General features: G+C 44.5%; 1 protein-coding gene across 1 annotated transcript; it reads left to right on the top strand.

The window, feature by feature from the left end:
* The first annotated feature begins 495 nt into the window (after window positions 1–495).
* On the top strand, window positions 496–13,640 carry LOC116823835 (solute carrier family 2, facilitated glucose transporter member 3-like). Its single transcript, XM_032778704.2, has 10 exons — window positions 496–791; window positions 4,272–4,367; window positions 6,216–6,376; window positions 6,716–6,956; window positions 7,218–7,380; window positions 8,423–8,610; window positions 9,264–9,368; window positions 9,915–10,016; window positions 10,335–10,538; window positions 10,933–13,640. The coding sequence occupies exons 1-10, from the start codon at window positions 777–779 to the stop codon at window positions 11,158–11,160; spliced, it is 1,503 nt and encodes a 500-aa protein (XP_032634595.1). The 5' UTR covers window positions 496–776; the 3' UTR covers window positions 11,161–13,640.
* Window positions 13,641–14,802: the final 1,162 nt, after the last annotated feature.

Genomic DNA, 14,802 nt, shown 5'->3' on the forward strand with positions numbered 1-14,802 from the left:
CCAAATCCCATGCGGCTTTTGAGGTCTGTGTTTCCCTTCCACATGTCTTGATGGGGGATGGGCCATAGGGCCACAGTTACTGAGCACCTCTCTCCTATATTCATTTTATCTATCTAACTATCTGCCATCTCTGAACACGGTACAAATTAATTATATATGGAGACTTTTACACAAATTATTATTATTTTATTGCTATATATTTGGATGGCAACAATAGCCTGCTAAATACTCATCTCCATAATCATGTCCTTTCCAAAATGCTGTCTGGAATTAAACTATACAAGCCATCAGAATTGGAATGGATGGGAAATCCCATTAGCTGCCCTCCTGAGTGATGTTTTCAGAGTTTGTAGTCTCTGTGAAACATAAAAGGGCTCTGCTCAGACTCTCACACACAAATGCCTTTTAAGGGGAAAAGGAAAATGCCTTATCTAAATTTCCAGTGATGAAACACTGAAGTCACAAAATTGTGCAGGGTCACAAGACAGTTTTTTGTTTTTTTTTCTTATTACGGGACCTGGGCGGGGTCTTGTCTTGCTCAGTCCCTCCGTAATATCCGCACCTCCCAGCAGAAGCCATAAATAGATTGCTCTAAGGCAGTTCCTCAGCAGAGAGATACCGCAAATTGCACAGAGCAAAATATTACAGAAACAGTTCCAGATATTCTGTTACGTGGGAAGCAAATACACGACATCTGAGAAATCTTCAACGACTTCATTAAGAAGGGGGCAGTGACTGTGTAGTGTCTTGATATTCTGAGGCATTTGCCAAGGACCATGGAGAGCAAAAAGGTAACCACAGCAGATCTTTTTCTCCTTGCCTTTATATTTTTAGTCTGCTTAGAAATGGTTTTGTTGTTCAGTGCGTGCCTTGGTTTGAACATGGCTGTGTGGATTCATCCAGCATTTATACTTCTGGGTTAGCGCTACCCAATTTATCTGAGTTGTGAAGCCCTTGGCCTGGCTTGCTGAAAATGTTTTGAATCGTTGGGCATCCCTTGGCAGAAGGTGTCTTTAGAGATAACATCACCGTGTTCTAAAATTATTACTGTCTCTTTTACTATTTTATTTGTGTGCCTTTTGAGCAGATGAAAGCTCTGTAATCAAACACTGAATGTGCACGAGGGTAAGTCTTTGCTATAATTATTTAAGGATGACTCTGAGAAAGTGACAGCCACAGTGACAGCCACAGTAGGGGGAGGGGAAGATGTTTATGTAGGGTTGTTGCAAGTCATGGCATTTGTTTGGGTACATTTCTGTGGTGGTGGTTTTTCAAAATATTGCTTTCCTTGTCATGTTTTATTTGGCATGAGATCTATTGTGCTGGATGAATGAGAGCCATTTGTCTTTAGGTTGACCAAGATGACAATTGGTTTGTGATAAGAAAAGGACAATTCCTCTTAAAGGTTTTTGAAGGCCACTTTTAAAGGAAAAATGAGTAGACTTCGGATTTCAACCAAGAGAACATGGCAGGTTCACTCCCCTTCACGACACTCAACTAGAGAGCCATTGTGGGCAGCATTGTTGATGGGCATCCATGTGTGTTGTGTGCATTAATCTGTGAACTAATTAATTGTGTGTGTTTGAGAGCATCAAGGATAAAAGGCAGGAAATGGTGGCTGTGGAAGAGACAGTGAGGGAGGGAGAGTGGCAGCAAATAACTGACTGATGCTGGCGCTCATTGAAGGATATCTGGGGGTTACTGCTCTCGTAGGGATATTCAAGTAGCCATCAGTTTATAAAACCAAGCCTTTCTTTCCCTTTTTTCTGGGAGAAGAGGAAAGTGTGAGGGAGTGAGGGAGGGAGCTCCGAACAAGCATCCCAGTCAAGGTCATTTAGAGGAGAGTAAAGAAGCTGCCCCAGATGAGATCAATGAGCGCTACTGTTCTGGGTTTCCATCCAGTGAAAAGAGAGAAAACTGGTCTCCCCTGATAATATATATGCAGTCTGCAGTCAGACACCATTGTCACCCATTGTGAGAGGGGGGGTATGTGTGGTGTTTTGAATTCCCCGCCAGCGTCTAAGCTTCGACCCTGTCAATGTGGTTTGTGTAGATCCCACCTTGGTATTTCAGAGCTCCGTGGATATGCTGCTGGTTGGATATACATTAGATCATAGTCCTACTCACTGCAGGGTTAGATAGTTGGATGGGGTGAGACCATGTCATGTATACTTGAGTGTGAGACTGGCAGTGTAATACAAAGAAATAGATTAGAAAAGGCAGGAAGAATGGAACGTGGTATAGAACATATGTATACCATGTGTACATATGTACACACCACACTATGTGTGTGTGTGTGTAGATTATGTAAGCAAAGTATGCCTATATTCTATCGTGCCCTGGTGGGTCCTGTGGAGCTGGAGACCAGGCCTGGACATTGAGTAAGCCATGGCAATACAGGATGCTCTTTTGGTTAAGGCACTGAACTGAAAAATGGGAGATCTGGGTTTTGTTCCCGGACGCATTGTGACCTGGGGCACTTAGTCTTTCTGTACCTCAGTTCCTCATCTTCAACGTGGAGGGAATAATAATAATTCCTACCTCATAGAGAAGTTGTGAGGATAAATCCATCAATATATGTGAGATATTTGGGTGCTAGCCTGTGCCACGTGAAAGCCTCTGCATCCAACAAGCTTCTAGGTGGCACTAATCTAGGCCTTTTCAGAACTCATTGACTCCAAGGGAATGAGAGAGCAGAGCTAAATCTGAGTCTTCCGCATGACAGCGCAGAGGGAACCAGGTCTGACCTTGTAGCACTCCCAGTCTCTGCTGGCTCCAGGCGAGCGTATCAGAAATTGGGAATGGAAATACTACACTGGTCTCCACAGTATTCCCAGTCGTCACTGGCCTTAGAGAGTGAAAACTAGGGCTGGGAATGCACATTGTTAACGTCTTTGGAAGAGCTTCCAGCCCCTAGTGAATGAGAAACCAGGACACGGTATTAGGGATGGAACTTCTGAAGTGTTGCCAACTCAAAGCATTCAAAAATTATGAGACAGCATCCCAAAGTTGTGAGATTTTAAAACTATGATAAATGTTGCACACTTTTTATTTGGCTTTTGGTTTCTGAGCCCTTAGAGTTCACATGGGTCATATTTTCCAGCTTTGATCAGAAGCCAGGGCTAGAGACATACTTTTTACTTTAATGAAAACTGAGATTCTGATATAATTACTTGACTCCAGGAGCTGGGGCTTTAAGAAATACATGAAATATTGAAAGCCTTGCAAAAAAAAATCGCAAGAGTTGGCAGTACTGCCTTCTACCCTGCCATACAGAGGTCTAACACCATCTGCCTTTGGTTCAAGAAGTAAAATCTCAGGATGGAGAAAGAAATCCAAGTCTCCTGTATGGCAGTGCAGAGAGCTAATCCCTCAGGGCACTAGATCTGGCATCCACTGTAATAAAGGAATTAATCCTAGGAGTACTGAGACTTATGTTTATTTAGTGGCCCCAGTCACATGACATGGGAAATGTTTACAAAACATGCCAGGTGTCAGAATCTACTTCTAAATGAAGCATGTCAAAAATAACAGCCACTAGCTAGTACAGCCAATTAAGAAATGCAGATAGAGGATGGAGACCAGGGTGTATAACTGGAACTTCTGACAGGCAAGATAACCATCCTGCCTCTAATTCAATATCTGTCAATAACTGTGAAACTCAGTGGGTCTCTGAACTTCTTGTACTCAGAACAGTTCCTCCTGCAATGGCTTGTTGAGCTGCTGATGTGGCTCCACCACTTCATGTTTGCTGCACCTGTTTTCCATTGTCAATGACTGAGTGAGCACAGGACCATTCTCAGTAGCATTCTGGGTATCCTCAAAACATGCAGCACCAGTGTCCTGCTTGGATTTGTTGAGATGTTTTCTGTTCCTACAGTAGGACTGGTTCTTGAAATGTCTGTGCCATATGATCCTTGCGTGGATAGTTTGCTGTTACCTTGGCAGGTTCCTAGCCAATTTTATTTTATTTCTGACCCTATGCAATCAGGGTGTGACACACATGGGTGCCCTGTCACAGGACAGAGCTGAGTATACATGTGCTCCCATGATTAGCATTATATCCAGTATTCCCAGCTCATGTTGGCCCAGGAGAATGAGAGATTGAGATGTGATGGAACCCTATTTTCCCAAGTGACCCATAGGGGGCACTAGACCTGGCTTCTGAGGAGCTCTTAGCTGGGATTGTTTGTGTTAAACAGAAAAACAATTTATGTGGAAAATGTGAAAAAAATTATTTAAATGAATGCTTTTTCCCTCTCTCTCTTCAGAAAATTACTTGTCCCCTTCTCTATGCCGTTTCCATCGCGGCCATTGGATCGCTCCAGTTTGGGTACAACACGGGTGTCATCAATGCACCTGAGAAGGTGAGAGAGAGCCCTCTGGGTTTCAAGGTATCTGGGTGGTCTCATTTCTTCCATAGAGCTCATTCTGCCTCAGAAGATGGTGCTGAGGTTCAGCTTAGGGGCAGTGAGAGAGGGAAGGTGAATGAGGAGCTAGTGCGTGAATGATGTCTCTCCTATTTGAAGTGCAAAGGAGGAGAGGGGAGTCTACTTTTATTGCAGGGGAAGAGGAGAAAGAGGGTCATCTTTACATTGTGGTGAGGAGAGATGGAGTAAAGAGGGTCATTGTCCCACTTCAGGTACAGGGGGCATAAAGAGAGAGGGGTCAGTTTGCCATTTCCCTGTATGATTTGGATGTAAATAGAGGGAAAGCATGAAAGTGCAGTATCCCTGTCTTCCAAAGTACACAGGAATATGGGAGTGAAGTTGCTCCCTTCATTTTGGGGGTGCAGAAGGAGGCTAGAGTGGAGTTTGTGCCTCCATTGTGCAGTAAAGGGGAAAGGAGAGGAAAGCCAACCTGGAACATTGGCATAGAGGAGACATTATAACCAGGAAAGGTGAGGGACTGGGCACATGAAGAGTTTGGAAAGAATCTATAACCCTCCTGCCAATCTAGTTTTCTATCCTGATTCCACCCCTTTAAAAGAATATCCCCACCAAAATGATGTGTCCCTGCTGCCAGTCTATCATCCTCCAAACCACAGAAACCTTCTCAGCCTCCCTTATAGATTGGGATGAAGCACACTGGCAGGAGTGGGGGCTGTTCTGAGTCACAGAACAGCCCTTTCAGGGGTTGGAGGGGACAGCCAAGAGCTGAGAGAGGACTGCATGAGATTATAGTTTCCCCTACTGATTCTGGGATTCATCTGTCAGGCTTTCATCTATCTATCTATCTATCTATCTCCATACACCACAGCTATCTAGCTATCTAATCAAGTTTCATATTAAGCTCAAAGTGGGGACTTAGTGGGGGATGTCACTGTCTGGGGAAATTCCGACCAAGTAATCTGCAAATTACACCACCAAGAAAAAAAAATGAAAAATATAGGTTTTTTTTCTTGTGAACCAGATGAGCTAAATCCCATGCAAAAAAGTGAGTCATGTCTACCACATCCACCCTGTCTCCCGGAATACTTAAGTCATAACCAGAAAGGGGAGGGGAGAAGTGGGTGTGTGGTCAAACTAGTGCCTTGCTGCCACCTGCTGGGGGTACAGGATGTGAAACTTGGGCCCTGCAGCACTTTGTAATCAGACAGGGTATCTATCTGAAAATTAGCAATGGGAAAAGTTCTTTTGCCTCCCATCTCATCCATCTTAGAAAGCAATGCAGGATAGTTCCCTGCAGTGCTTCAGGATTTTATTCAGTCCCTTGGGGAAACTATTTCACAGTCTCATATACCCCTCACCACTGGGGAATGTTTCCTGATACCAGAAATGTTCTAATTTGTGAGAGAACTTTTCCCTTTGATCACTTTAGTCCCATTCCTGCTATTTCTCCTCACTCAGACCTACTGTCTCTCTGACACACTCTCTTTGCTGTCTACATCCTTCCGCTACTTACAGAGAGTTAGCCTTATCTCCTTAATCATCTCTTGCCCAATCTCATCAGACTAAGTAAATCAGTCTCTCCATCCTCTTAATCGTGTCCTACTGCTCTTCTCTGAGCTTCTTTCCCTCTGAAACTTTGGGTTCCTCTTCAGTTCTCCTGACCCACTTTAGCTTCTCTACTTCCAAATGTCTGAGCTCTCTCCCCACCCCCCTGACTTTGTGACAAAAGAACCTCCTGACCTCATACAGAACTCCCACAGTACATTATATTTGATTGTAACCCCTCTCTCCTCCCATTTCTGGGGGGTGTTTTCTCCCATGCAGATTATTCAGGCATTCTTCAATCAAACATTGGAGTTGCGGAGAGGAACCCCAACCTCCTCTGAGCTTCTGACCTCGCTGTGGTCCCTCTCCGTCGCCATCTTCTCCGTGGGAGGGATGATCGGCTCCTTCTCTGTTGGACTTTTTGTCAACCGATTTGGAAGGTACATTGGGAAGGGGGTCTAAGCCACCATGGAGTTTGTCTCTCAATTATGGGATATTGGAAGGATTAGGAGAAATTATTTCTCTCCAAAAATATTGGACCAATGGAACAGAGGAGGAGGGTAGGCTGGGGAGAAGGGACTGATTCCTGCAAGGTCAAGACAGTGGGAGAGAGAGAGGAAAAGAAGCAGACAAAGGGAATGAGGCACAAAGGGAAGGCTGAGTGGGGAAGGGTGCTGCAGGGAAGTCGGATCTGGCTGGGCATATTACTTCTGCAAGTTCCTCCCTATCTTTGCCCATCAATAACCCCTGGCTTATGCTAATGTCTCTCCCCTGGGCAGGCGGAACTCCATGCTACTGGCGAACATCCTGGCCGCCGTGGGTGGCATCCTGATGGGCTTCTCCAAGATGGCAAAAGCAATAGAGATGCTGATCCTTGGCCGATTTATCATTGGCCTCTTTTGTGGCCTCAGCACTGGCTTTGTGCCCATGTACATTAGCGAGATCTCACCCACTGCCCTTCGTGGCGCCTTTGGCACCCTCAACCAGTTAGGCATCGTTGTGGGCATCTTGGTGGCACAGGTAAGCCTGATACTGACTTTCTCAGTGGCTGGTGGGGTGGGCACTGAAGGTTTTATGGGCTAACAGGCTGCTCCACGGGTATTATTAGAGGGGGATGAGACCTCATGGACCTTTCTGTAGTTGCCATGGGGAGGAATGGGTGGGTTGAATAGCTAGCTGACCATACTACTGTAATTCTTGAGGGGGAGAAAGGGTAAAGACTTAATTTTCAACACAGGGGAATATTGTAATATTTCTTTCTCTTCCTGTTCGCTGGATTAGATTTTCGGCTTGAAGGAAATCATGGGGAGTGAGAGCCTCTGGCCACTGCTTTTGGGGTTCACTGTCATCCCAGCCATCCTACAGTGTGCTGCTCTGCCCTTCTGCCCTGAGAGTCCTCGTTTCCTGCTGATCAACAAGATGGAGGAAAAGAAAGCACAAGCAGGTGCGTGGACACTTCTAAATGGCATCACAGGACAGCTACTGGCCAGCCCAGTCACCACAGTCCTTCCAGCATACACTGAACTTAGGGGAATGGAAGACTAGGAGTGATATGAGAACCTGGATCTCCTGCATGATAGTGTAGACAGCTGATCCCCAGAGGTCACCAGACCTGCCCTCCACAGTACTCCCAGCCTGCAACAAGTCCAGGATGTGTGAGAGCCTATAACTGATCCAGGATCTCCTGCATGGCAATACAAAATCATAGAATCATAGAAATGTAAGAGTGGAAGGGACCTATAGATGTTATGAAGTCCACCCATCTGTGCTGCGGCAGGGCCAAATATACCTAGACCTTCCCTGACAGGTGTTTGTCCAACCTGTTCTTAAAAACCTCCAGTAACGAAGATTCCACAACCTCCCCTGGAAGCATATTCCAGGGCTTAACTACCCTTATAGTTAGAAAGATTTTCCTAATATTTAACCTATATCTCCCTTGCTGCAGATTAAGCCTTCTTGTCCTACCTTCTTACTTAGTCCATATGAGGCATCAGGCTTGCCCTTCAGGGTGTTCCCAGCACATTCCTGATAAGAGTAAGAAGCCCAGAATTAACATGACCTAGTGCAGAATGATAAGGGCCTAGGACAACAGGTTTGGCCTCTGCAACCCTATCAGCCCCTCCCAATCTTTGGAAAATAAAGTGATTGAGACTAGGAAAAGAGGTTTTCCTCCTGGTATACTGGACTCAGTCTCTGCTGTGCTCCTAAATAGCCCCAAGTTGAACAGGAGCAGGAATCAACTATAGGTCTCCAGCTCAGAGGCACAGATCACTAGGCCTGACATTTACTGGACCAGGAATAGAGCCTCAGTCTGTCCCACATAGTTGGGCAGAATACTAATGTCTAGGGGGTCCAGTCTTCACAGCATTCGCTCTCCTCACGGAGAGTTGGAGACTGAGGCTGGAAATGGAACTCAAGCCTCTCGTTGGCTGGGGCATGTAAACTGATGACATCTCATGTATTCTATATGTGGTTCCCCCCTGTAGTTCTCCAGAAGCTCCGTGGTACACAGGATGTGGCCCAAGACATCCAAGAGATGAAAGAGGAGAGCACCAAGATGTCCCAGGAGAAGAAAGCAACAGTGCCAGAGCTCTTCCGTTCACCTAATTATCGCCAGGCCATCATCATTGCCATCGTACTCCAGCTCTCCCAGCAGCTCTCGGGCATCAATGCTGTAAGTCAGCTTCCTGTTTCACTTCTTAGGATCAATTCTCTTGCTGCTTCGTATGAGTGTCTCCCATTGACTTCAGTGAGAGTCAGCCAGATATAACAGCAAGTGGAGCTCCTGGGCTCCACTTCCTGTCTTTAGTTGAGGTCAATTTTTGTGATACTGTCTGCCAAAAAGAGCTCCCTGAAATATTCAGCTACCTTATGACCTCATCAGGCACTGAAGGCATGTTATAGCTCAACCTTGGAAGCAGGTCACTTGGAGTCAAGGGAGATCCATAAAACCTTCAATGACCTCAGGAACTCACCAGGATCCGATTGCGTTTTGTAGCCCAGCTCTGGAAAGGGGCTGCTCAGCACACTAAAAGAGATTTGTAGCTAGGAATTAGCATGACCACCTCCATTTCAAGGATAACTATATGAACAACAGGGAACAAAGATTATTTTAAAGGGACACTTCCCTACAGAGTTTGTTTTTCCCATGGAAAATTGTTATACCTGTGTATGACAATATATGGTCCTTGCATAATCATGGATTGAAATATATACCTTTTTGTCTGAGTTCTTATTGGACACATGGAGAGAAAGGCATGAAAATAAGGGACATCCCTTCAGGTGCAGGGACTTGTAACCACATCCAATTGCTTCTTCTGCTCCCAGGTGTTTTATTACTCCACGGGGATTTTCGAAAAAGCTGGTGTCAAGCAGCCTGTCTATGCCACCATTGGTGCTGGTGTGGTTAACACAGTCTTCACTGTCGTATCGGTAAGTAGTGCTGCGGAGAGCGGTTGGTGAGATGATGGCTAGTGTTGATTGCATGGAGGGAGATTTTGGGGGGAAAATAGTTGAAGTTAGTTATCCTGGAGCCAGTTTTTTTCTCTTCAGCCAAACCGTGGCTGAGATTTGCAGAAGGGAGAGGGGAGGCTTGAGAGGGAAGTGTGAAAGAGCAGGAGAGGAGAGCAAGGCAGAAGGAGGGAACGTGAGCATACTAGAAGAAGGAAAGAGGGAGAGAGGGTGAGATAGAAAGGTGTAGAAGAGATGTGGACAAGGGTAAAAGTCAGAGGAAGAATTGGGGCAGGAAAGCGTGGAGAAGTAGATAGAAAAACACTGGGTGAAGGGGTAGGTAGAGACATAGTATCCTATGTCCCCATCCATTTAGGCTGCCACTGACCACATGAGCACTGGAGAGGTAGAGGTAAACAGCAGATATACCCCTTGGGGATGGGGATGCAGAGCTTGTCATGAAGTGGAGCCAGCCCCTTTGGCTGTTACTTTCTAATCTAATGTTTTTCTCTCCTGGCACTTTTGCAGCTGTTCCTGGTGGAGCGTGCAGGGCGCAGGACCCTTCATTTGGTTGGCTTGGGAGGCATGGCTTTCTGTGCTGTTCTCATGACCATAGCTTTGACACTTAAGGTGAGTTGACAGCAATCAAACTGCCCATTATTGTAGAGTTGAGATGTTATTAGGGACACAGAGGGAAACTGAGGGGACACAAAGGTAAAGGAAAGGGCATCTTCAGAGGGATTGGGGTGAGTGTGGAGACTGGGAACTCTTGAGTATAAAGAAAGGAGAATCCAAGGGGGGGGGTACAGCTGGGATCGGGGGAATATACATTCCCATACAGCAGGAACTATATACCATGATTAAGTACATAGAGATGTTGGAGCATGTCTTCTGCTATCACATATTTGCTTGTCAAATTACAGCTATTCATATTTCCTTCCCTTGCAGGATGTCTTGAGCTGGATTAGCTATATCAGCATCGTTGCCATCTTTGGCTTTGTGGCCTTTTTTGAAATTGGCCCCGGTCCTATTCCCTGGTTCATTGTGGCTGAACTCTTCAGTCAAGGTCCCCGTCCTGCAGCTGTGGCAGTGGCTGGTTGCTCCAACTGGACCTCCAATTTCTTGGTGGGAATGCTCTTCCCCTATGCAGAGGTAAGGACACTGTCTGGAAAGCATTGCGTTGATCTGATCATTAGCTACTAATAAGAGAGTATTGCAGTTTAAACAACATCCCCACTCATTTGCTTTCACTTAATCTTTATAATCCACAAATAGCTGGATACTTAGTCAACATATCCAGTCAACATAGCCCCCTTTGAGAGCCACAATTTTTGTTAGTCATGATAGCATTCAAAGTTCAGATTTAAGCTTTAAGAAACCCTTAAATGGCCTGGGGTGTTCCTATAAAAAGGCTATGTTAAACGTAAGTAAGTCCATATTTTGAGGAGGGTGTTGTGATTCTGAGCTTAGGAGATAATGGCTGTACCTTGATTTTAGGCCTATGCGCTTTTCAAATTATAACCTTTCCCTTCTTTCCCCTCTGTAGAAATTGTGTGGTCCCTATGTCTTCATCATCTTCATTGTTTTCCTGGTCATCTTCTTTATCTTCACCTTCTTCAAAGTCCCAGAGACCAGGGGCAGGACTTTTGAAGACATCTCCAGGGGCTTTGAAGGACAAGCAGAAGGAAGTGGCACCATTGCAGCAGTGGAGAAAAGCCCCATGGTGGAACTGAAGGGGATAGGGTCTGCTAATGATGTTACCTCAAACATTTAATGCCCCCCTTCTTGACCCTTTTTCATTGTTAAAGAAATAAGCGGAGAATCTTTCAAGGACTGGGCAGAGATATACATCAGGAAAAAATCTAGGACAATTTAAAAATTGCTGCTATTTTATTCTTCCCCTCACACCACTCCCTTTCACATTTCTGCCAAGCCCTGTCAGTGTTAAGATGGTCTGAAGTGGGGAGATCTCATCTGCTTTCAACACTTGAGGTCATCAGGAGCTACAGCAAAAATAACCTCATCACCTGCTATGCACTTGAGGAGGAGACCATATGGGCAATATTTTTGCTGCTCTCACCTTTAATTGCTCCTAGGGATTAAGGTATTTTTGTGCATAGCAACCTCTTATGTTTTTTAAACTTATTATTTTTGTATAGTGAGCTAAAGCAACCAAACAACTCCGCCACTTTCCACTTTTAATTCAGTTCCACCATGTGTGTGCAGTATTACACTGGAATTTAATGTAATTACCAAAATGTAAAAAGCCATCATGTCATATTTACTGTCTGGTAGGTGCCTCAGGAGAAGGGGACCAAGTTACCAGAGAGGGTTTTTTTTCCCTTTTCTTTTTGTACGGCTAGTTTGAAAGCTCAGTTTTACACTGGTTTATTTATTTGTGTGTCAGTTGAATTGTAAATATTTATTTTTTTTAAGAATGTAAAAATATGTACAGATAATGAAGAAGAAGATGTTTATGATATATAGTTATTCTAAGAGATGATACTGTGGGTTTGAGGTGCAATAAAACTGTAAAGCAGAAATGTGGTACTAAAGAGAAAAAAGAGTGTTCTGGTTGGCACATGAAATGAAACTGATTATGCACAGCTCCATTAAAGGACATTTCTGTCCTCCAGACACAAATCTAAAAAAAAAAAAGAGTACTAGAGAGAATAAGCACGTGACGGTATTTGTGAAGTTCTTATGTTCTTCAGGACTTTTTGGTGGCTATGTTAAATAACAGTCACAGCTATTACTTGAAAATTGAGGTATTTCAGCAAAAGGGCATTGTTACTTGACACTATTTTCAGTCACTGTTAGTTCCTGTGGAGGCTGGGTGATGATTTCGGGCCAGACACTGACTCATTCAACCCTCTTTTCTTGAAAATTGGCTTCTCTGTTCCTCTTTTCTTACAGTAAAGGAAGTCTGAAAGAAACAGATTGTAATTTAAAGAGACATGAGTATAAAAAAATTTCCAAAACTGTATATTCTTATCAATTGTTCCTATAGTTAAACTTTAGACAAAGGCATGTAGCATGAATCTTCTGGATACAGGACTAGTCATCCAAGACACGTAAGATTCTGTAAAGGTAGAAATGCAGGAATAGACACCAAAGCTCCTGAAACCTGATAGGCAGACGGAAAGATGTTTAGTCAATGGCTATAGGGTAAATTTTTGCTACAGGTGATGGGCTATCCATTCTGGAGGCTCCAGGGAATACTGTAATGTATTGTGTGCACGCGTGTGTGTGTGTGTACATTACTGCCCTCTACTGGATGCGGTATGTCAGACACATTCACTTAATAATGGTAGAAAGGAGAAAGAATAGGGAGAAAGAAGGAGAGTCCAGTGTGATTAGGCCCATTGACACTCCATCAACATCTGTGTAGGAAGTCCAAACTCAAACTCCAGCACTGAGCACCTCTGCATTTTTGGATTGAAACAAACTCTGGATCTGAATTAATAGCTTGGGTCCATTTACACCAAAGCTAGAATCACATGGCTGGACTTCATACAACACTCAGCAGGGAAGTTAGTATGCCTGACCTCGTCATCCCATAGCTGGCTAAAGAAAACAAAACTACAACAATACTCCCCAAATCATCTGAGGGCACATCTTGTCTATTGCTCCCAAGAACCACACCCAAGCTTCCTTACTATGTATTCTCCAGGGTTTGCTCTCATCTGAGTTTTAAATGACTCAAGTGATGGAGCCTCCACCCCTTCCCTTGTGGACAATGATTACAAAGTTCAGTAAATTTTGCTGCTGGGAAATATTTCCTGTGATTTAACAAGAACATTTCCCTCCTTGCTCAACTTCATCAACTTACTCCTAATTCTTCCACCCACACCCACCCTCTTCGGACTTCCTCTCCCTCCTTGCTGTTTACGTCTTTCAGAATTTATAGACAGTTATACTCCCCTCTTTCATCATTTGGCTAAATTATACAGATTTCATTCCTTTGATTCTCCTCATAACTCTGATTGCTTAATTGTTTGTGTAAGAAACAGCTTTCTGGTTGTATGTCTGTATCTAAGGGAAAGAAATTCCCCTCCAGCTGGGCATTAGAGCATTCCATACAGCACATCAGGGTGTTCATATGATGCCTTGGACTCTCACTCTATCTTAGTCTGTCTCTTTCTCTTTCTTTATGTCTACATTATGAGTATTTCTGAAGGGTTTTATATGCTTATTATTAATTTGTGATTGTGTTATATGTTTCTAAAATAAAAATGGTGGATGTAAATATTACAGATCTGTTTCTGGGTTTGTTACCTCCCCTCATTCCAAACCAGTAACAGCACCAGTCCTTGGAACACACACAGCATTGCCAATGCCCCTCTGTCCTGCCCTGCAGCCCCCTGCTATTCCAGTGCTGGGCTCCCCACACAGCTCTGCCAATGCCCCTCAGTCGTGCCCTGCAGCCCCCTGCCATCCCAGTGCTGGGCTCTCCATCCAGCTCTGCCAGTGCCCCTTAATCCTGCTTGTGGATCCCCTGCTATTCCAGTGCTGGGCTTCCTACCTCACTGTGGTGCTGACTGGCCAATGGTAATGTTTCTTTCAGCCGCTGTGTGTATGTCCTCTAGAAATTCACCTCTATACACTTCTCTGTAAGAAGATGTTAAAAACGGGTTTCCCTGCGCTGGTCTGTCCAGTCCCTCTGCAGGTATCTTCTAGAGAGTCTTCCCCTCTGGGGCCTAGTCTAGACTGGTTAGGTTGATGTAAGGCAGCTTATGTTGACTTAATGATGTCAGTGTAAACACTACAGCCTTGTCTCACCGATGTAAGTGCCTGTCAAGGTATCTTTCCCCCAGTTTGAACTTTAGCTGTCAAAAGTGGGGACCTGCATGGACCCTTCTAAGCTTAATTCCTAGCTTAGATCTGATAGCGCTGCCACCAGCCAAAATATAGTGTTTGGCACACTTTCTGTTCCCCCCAAAACCTTCCCTGGGGAACCCAAGACCCAACCCCCTTGGGTCTTAAAACCAGGAGAAATAAACCATCCCCCCTCCTTTCCCCCTCCCAGTCTTTCCCCTCCCTGGGTTACCCTGAGAGGCTACACTGATCCAAACTCCTTGGATCTTAAAACAGAGAGGAATTAACCTCCCCCACCCCTCCTTTCCCCTCACCAATCCCTGGTGAGTTCAGACCCAATCCCCTTGGGTCTTAAACAAGGGAAAAAATCAATTAGGTTCTTAAAAAAGAAAGCTTTTAATTAGAGAAAGAAAAAAGTAAAAATTATCTCTGTAAAATCAAGATGGAAAATGTTTACAGGGTATTCAGATTCATATAGCCTAGAGGGTCTTCCTCCCCCCCTAGCTTGAGATTCAAAGTTACAGCAAACAGAGGTAAAAATCCTTCCAGCAAAATACACATTCACAAGTTACAAAAATAAACATAAGACTAATCCGCC

Source organism: Chelonoidis abingdonii, chromosome 1 (genome assembly GCF_003597395.2).
Source record: "Chelonoidis abingdonii isolate Lonesome George chromosome 1, CheloAbing_2.0, whole genome shotgun sequence".
Taxonomy (NCBI): Eukaryota; Metazoa; Chordata; order Testudines; family Testudinidae; genus Chelonoidis; species Chelonoidis abingdonii.

Bases quoted from the DNA above. Each gene is read 5' to 3' on its own strand.
- LOC116823835 (XM_032778704.2), top strand. The intron at 4,368-6,215 runs GTGAGAGAGAGC...TCTCCCATGCAG, and splicing joins TCATCAATGCACCTGAGAAG to ATTATTCAGGCATTCTTCAA. The intron at 9,369-9,914 runs GTAAGTAGTGCT...GCACTTTTGCAG, and splicing joins CAGTCTTCACTGTCGTATCG to CTGTTCCTGGTGGAGCGTGC.